The sequence below is a fragment of the Electrophorus electricus genome, chromosome 5 (assembly GCF_013358815.1).
Source record: "Electrophorus electricus isolate fEleEle1 chromosome 5, fEleEle1.pri, whole genome shotgun sequence".
Lineage (NCBI taxonomy): Eukaryota > Metazoa > Chordata > Actinopteri > Gymnotiformes > Gymnotidae > Electrophorus > Electrophorus electricus.
In genome coordinates, this window is record NC_049539.1 from 23,056,404 (window position 1) to 23,062,541 (window position 6,138).

The following is a 6,138-nucleotide window of genomic DNA, read 5'->3' on the forward strand; positions in this document are numbered from 1 at the left end:
AGAGACGGCAACGTGACACGCAGTAATACTTCTGATGCCTGTAGCATTTTGGAGCACATTTCAATCAACAGCTCAGGAATTTTAAGGAGTACATCACTTTCCACTTACCCATTTGCGGTCAACCGGCCAGGACATATTTGGAGTCAAAATTCTGCTTCTTTAGTCTAGAACAAAGTGGCTAATGTTTCCAACTAACCCTGGAAGTGAACAGCAGTGATCAGACACCGAATGGAGTATGTAGAGTATGTGGGGTGTGTGGAGTGTGTGTGATGTATGGAGTGTGTAGGGTGTGTGTAGTGTGTGTGATGTGTGTATGTATGTGTAATGTATGGAGTGTGTGGGGTGTGTGTAGTGTGTGTGGGGTATGTGTAGTGTGTGTGATGTGTTGTGTGTGTGTGATGTATGGAGTGTGTGTGATGTGTGGTGTGTGTGATGTGTGTTGTGTGGTGTGGTGTGGCTGTGGCAGCCATTGAGCCTGCTCACACATGCCTGTGGCATGGAACTGGGTTAAATGTTCTGCCAGAGCCTTAGTCCGACCCGGGATCCTGTCCAGACAGTCCAGGTTTCTGTTCTCACGCAGATTGCCACGGCACACCTGAGGCAGGTGACGTGGGGCTGTAGCAGAAACCTGCACCTGAGCTGGAGCTTCTGCTGTGAGCGCTCACAGGAATGCCTTCTGACTCCGCCCCCTACAGGGAGAACAAACCAAAGAAAGGAGGGATTTGTGTGGCCAATCACACTTCACCGATCGACGTGGTCATCTTGGCTAATGACGGCGGCTACGCCATGGTGAGTGACGGACAGGTGTCGAAGAGGCTCAGAAACCAAACCTGGTAGAGATGCCGTAAAAGGCTGCGTGTCACACGCGGTGTGTGAGGTTCTGACGTGGGCTCGGTCTGATTGCCAGGTGGGGCAGGTACACGGTGGCCTGATGGGCGTGATTCAGCGTGCGATGGTTCGAGCTTGTCCACACATCTGGTTTGAAAGAGCAGAGATGAAAGATCGCCACCTGGTGACAAAAAGGTAGAACAGCACAGCACTAAAATCGGTTTCAAACTGCACTATGATGACCTGTGATGACCTGCGATGACCTGAAGAAGCTTGTGTGTAGTCTGCATTCATGATCAAGCTTTGTCTACTACAGGCTGATTCATGTTTCCTACTGTTTCATGTGTGTGTGTGTGTGTGTGTGTGTGCCAAAGAAAAGATGGAATGCGTTGGACCACACACACACACACACACACACACACACACACACACACACACACACACACACACATTGAGTGCACACAAACTCCTTGGACATGCAGTGGTCTGGAATGTAGGTCATCATTTGCAGCTGGAAAACACATATCATCACACACACAATCACACACGTTCACGCACACATACACACCACACACACACAATCACATTCATGCACACACACAAAAAATACATTCACACACACACACACACACACACATAAACACATTCCCACATGCGTAATCCCATTGACATACACACACACATTCACACACACACTCACACACACACACACACACGGCTGTGAGGCACAGCCTGCTCGTACACAGCTGGTGCTCCTTATCTTCACTCCAGAGCACAGATGACCCATTGATTAGTCGTTTGCATGTAAAGTGCTGAGTCAGGCTGCTCTCTGACCTTAGCAGAATGTGTCTCACTGCTATCTGCATAGTGTGTGTGTGTGTGTGTGTGTGTGTGTGTGTGTGTGTGTGTGTGTGTGTGTGTGTGTGAGAATGTATTTTTTGAGTGTGTGAGTGAATGTGATTGTGTGAGTGTGGTGTGTATATGTGTGATTGTGTGTGTGTGTGTGTGTGTGTACTGGTGTTTCTGTCTTGCTGAAGGCCATAATTATCTGTTTAATATACATATGTAACTGCATCATCAGGACTGCATCATCCTACTGTATGGAGCGCTACAGTGTGTGTCTGTGTGTGGGTGTGTGTGTGTGTGTGGGTGTGGGTGTGGGTGTGTGTCTAGGTGTGTGTGGGTGTGTGTGTGGGTGTGGGTGTGGGTGTGTGTCTAGGTGTGGGGGTGTGTGTGTGTGTGTGTGTCCTGAGCGGATCCTCTGTGCTCACCCTTTCATGTCTGCAGGCTGAGGGATCATGTCAATGATAAGAACAAACTCCCCATCCTCATCTTCCCTGAGGGTAAGAGCCTGAGTGCTGAACACACTGCTGAGGCAGGCGATGTGAGATTAGACAAATGACTGTGATTGGTCTATGTGAAATCAGACTGAGACATATTAGATGAATACGAAGCTTGACTGTATAAAATTGGAAATGATACATGAGATTAAATGTGTCTCATTCTCCTTTTGGTGTGACATTTGCCATGGTGCTAAACACAACATGGTTCTGTTTTTGTTTTGGCTTTAGATTTACCACCTCAGGCTGTTACAGTGATCACGGATTTACCTAAAAATTCTCAGAATTGCATGTATGCATGCTGTCATACCATGTTACAAAATTACTGTAAAATTACACATCTGTGTGAGATTACACAACTGTGTGAGATTGCACTCTGCGATATTAGACTGGATTGGGCCATCACTGCTCTACATTTGTACCAACTCTTAATAGCACCACCTGATTTCCCTCGACTTCCCTTTGTTAATGAAGGATGGGAGGGGTTTAGTGAAATAAGGTATACGCACATACTCGCACAAAAACACAAGCACAGTCCCTGGGTTGCTCACACCATTGTGTCTCTGCCCCTGCACAGGAACCTGCATCAATAACACATCTGTTATGATGTTCAAAAAGGGAAGTTTTGAAATCGGAGGAACCATTTACCCCGTGGCTATAAAGGTAGAACCTTTCTGCCTCATTTACCCCGTGGCTATAAAGGTAGAACCCTTCTGCCCCCTTTACCCCGTGGCTATAAAGGTAGACCCCTTCTGCCTCATTTACCCCGTGGCTATAAAGGTAGAAGCCTTCTGCCTCATTTACCCCGTGGCTATAAAGGTAGAAGCCTTCTGCCTCATTTACCCCGTGGCTATAAAGGTAGAACCCTTCTGCCTCATTTACCCCGTGGCTATAAAGGTAGAACCCTTCTGCCTCATTTACCCCGTGGCTATAAAGGTAGAACCCTTCTGCCCCCTTTACCCCGTGGCTATAAAGGTAGAACCCTTCTGCCTCATTTACCCCGTGGCTATAAAGTAGACCTTTCTGCCTCATTTACCCCATGGCTGTAAAGGTAGAACCCTTCTGCCCCATTTACCCCGTGGCTATAAAGATAGAACCCTTCTGCCCCATTTACCCCATGGCTATACAAGTAGAACCCTTCTGCCTCATTTACCCAGTGGCTATAAAGGTAGAACCCTTCTGCCCCATTTACCCCGTGGCTATAAAGGTAGAACTCTTCTGCCCCATTTACCTCCTGGCTATAAAGGTAGAACTCTTCTGCCCCATTTACCCCGTGGCTATAAAGGTAGGGTTAGGGTCTCTGCTCAGCTCTCTGACACTGACGATGAGCTATAGTTGTGTGTGTGTGTGTGTGTGTGTGTGTGCAGTATGACCCCCAGTTTGGCGATGCATTCTGGAACAGTGGGAAGTACAACATGGTGAGCTACCTGCTGAGGATGATGACGAGCTGGGCCATTGTGTGTAACGTCTGGTACCTGCCACCCATGACCCAGCAGGTGAGGGGGAGGGGCCACCCATGACCCAGCAGGTGAGGGGGAGGGGCTACCCATGACCCAGCAGGTGAGGGGGAGGGGCCACCCATGACCCAGCAGGTGAGGGGGAGGGGCCACCCATGACCCAGCAGGTGAGGGGGAGGGGCCACCCATGACCCAGCAGGTGAGGGGGAGGGGCCACCCATGACCCAGCAGGTGAGGGGGAGGGGCCACCCATGACCCAGCAGGTGAGGGGGAGGGGCTACCCATGACCCAGCAGGTGAGGGGGAGGGGCCACCCATGACCCAGCAGGTGAGGGGGAGGGGCCACCCATGACCCAGCAGGTGAGGGGGAGGGGCCACCCATGACCCAGCAGGTAAGGTTTGGGAGTGGAGAACATCTGCAGTGATATTTGTGTCTGCAGTCATTGCAATGGAGTTTATTGACAGGGACAATACAAATAAACACTGCTACATAAAATAGAATACATACAATGGGTATGAAACATCTAGCTAAAGCTAATTTGCACTTCCTGTCGCTGGTTAGGCTTTTAAAAGGAAGTATGTACAGTAAGTACAACACAAAAATGTTTACAGTAAATAAAACAAAAAAATGTAAAACACAAATATTACATTATAAGTATTTATTCCTAAAGTTATATCCACATATTTTATTATGTACATTTGAACAACTGAAAATGTAAAAAATATATGTGTATCATTTAATATTCAGGGTTTACAAATTTGTTCTTGTTTAAGCCATTGTTGAATTTTTATCTTAAAAACTTTAAATTCATTTTGGCTTCTTGGTTTTGCTGACTCATTTCCTGTCTGTACAGGAAGGGGAGGATGCAGTGCAGTTTGCCAACAGAGTGAAGTCAGCTATCGCACACCAAGGGGGTCTGGTGGACCTGTCCTGGTTAGCAGCTCTCTGTACATCAGGGCTATTTATTTTAATACTGTCATACTCCTGTGCTTCCCTCTGCAATTGTTACACGCTTTGTGTGTGTGTGTGTGTGTGTGTGTGTGTGTGTGTGTGTGTGTGTGTGGGTGTGTGTGTGCGTAGGGATGGTGGACTCAAGAGAGCAAAAGTGAAGGATACCTTCAGACAGGAGCAGCAGAAGATATACAGCCACATGCTGGTTAGAGACGACAGCAGTGACTGAACCGTAAAATCAACCAATTACAGCAAACAATTACACCAAACCCACCAATCAGATGCCTTCAGTGACTCAACTGACTAATCATATGAGGCCTTGAACATCTAAACTCAACAGATACAACTGTGATGATCAGTCAGTCTGTCTCAGTCTGGTTCCAACTGGAGCACAGCTAACCCAATCACACTTCATGCTTCTCTCACACACCTACAGATTTATTGGGTCCAACCCCTCCGTGATCTCCTTACTGGAGGGTTCACGGTGTGAAAATAACACTAGTTTTATTTGTTATGATGTTACGTTGCTATTTAATTCAAATACGCAAAAAATGTAACATTGCTAAGTTGATTTTTCTGACGACAGAAAAATGTATCTTTTCCATTTTAGTTTTTCAGTGTGCCAAACACACTGGTGATATTTTTTTTTCAATAAATACATTTCTTACAAATAAAGACTTTTGGACATCAACTGTCTGTATGTTTGTCCCTCCTAAATTCCCATACAGCCCACTGTCAGTGCTGCTAGAACACCATCTTCATCTTCACCATCAGCTTCATAGACGTTTACAGGCCAACACAGCAAATGGCAGAGATGGTGTTAATTGCTAATCCAGGCTTGTATGTTGAACTGCCCCCAAAATACATCAGCATTTTGGTGGCTCCCAAATGGCACTGAGCAGGTTCACAGTAACCAGCATTTACGACTCTGCCGTTTGTCCCGTCTCATCCGCTCTTAGTAGAAGAATACGTACGTCCCGCACAGCATTGTGGGTAAGAACACTGACTCCATAAGAAACTGTGACGCTTTATATCATATTTATTCCCTGTTTGTTTCCACCTACTTTTTCCTGTTTATTTTCAGCCAGTCCTTAGTTTTTAACGTTATTTCAGTTAATATCGGACAAACAGAAGTGTTGCCTACATTTAAAATTTAGAATAAAAAAAAAAAGTAAAAAAAACAACAACAACTAATGCAACTTGTGCCCTCAACATAGTGCACAACATAGTGCATGTGGATTGTTCAAGGGTGTGTTTGCCATCTTCATCACTATCCTGATGTCTCTCCTGTGTGCATTGCTCACATGACAGATTCAGTACATGCACAAACACAGAACAAAGTTCCTAAACATATGGCTGGTATGTAGTAGCGTGACAGTGGAAGCGTGAGGGGAGTCAGTGAGGGTTCTGGGGGTTCCTACCTTTTGAAGAAACCTCCACATCTTCTCCAGGTGCCCTAGAAACACCTTCAGCCTGGAGAAGAGGACAAAACATCAGCAAGCAGTGCTAATTCATTAACACTCACAGAGCCATTAAACACTCATTCATTAACACTCAGCTCC

General features: G+C 46.4%; 1 protein-coding gene across 3 annotated transcripts in view; it reads left to right on the top strand.

The window, feature by feature from the left end:
* Positions 1-5,267, top strand: part of agpat9l (1-acylglycerol-3-phosphate O-acyltransferase 9, like) — a 16,069-nt gene extending 10,802 nt beyond the window's left edge. For all 3 annotated transcript variants that reach the window (XM_035526217.1, XM_035526218.1, XM_035526219.1), the window contains 7 exons: positions 696-789; positions 908-1,023; positions 2,116-2,171; positions 2,746-2,831; positions 3,536-3,664; positions 4,479-4,558; positions 4,706-5,267. In XM_035526217.1, the coding sequence (XP_035382110.1) occupies positions 696-789; positions 908-1,023; positions 2,116-2,171; positions 2,746-2,831; positions 3,536-3,664; positions 4,479-4,558; positions 4,706-4,805 (661 nt within the window). In that variant the 3' untranslated portion in view covers positions 4,806-5,267. The remainder of the gene's footprint in view (positions 1-695; positions 790-907; positions 1,024-2,115; positions 2,172-2,745; positions 2,832-3,535; positions 3,665-4,478; positions 4,559-4,705) is intronic.
* The last annotated feature ends 871 nt before the right edge of the window (positions 5,268-6,138 follow it).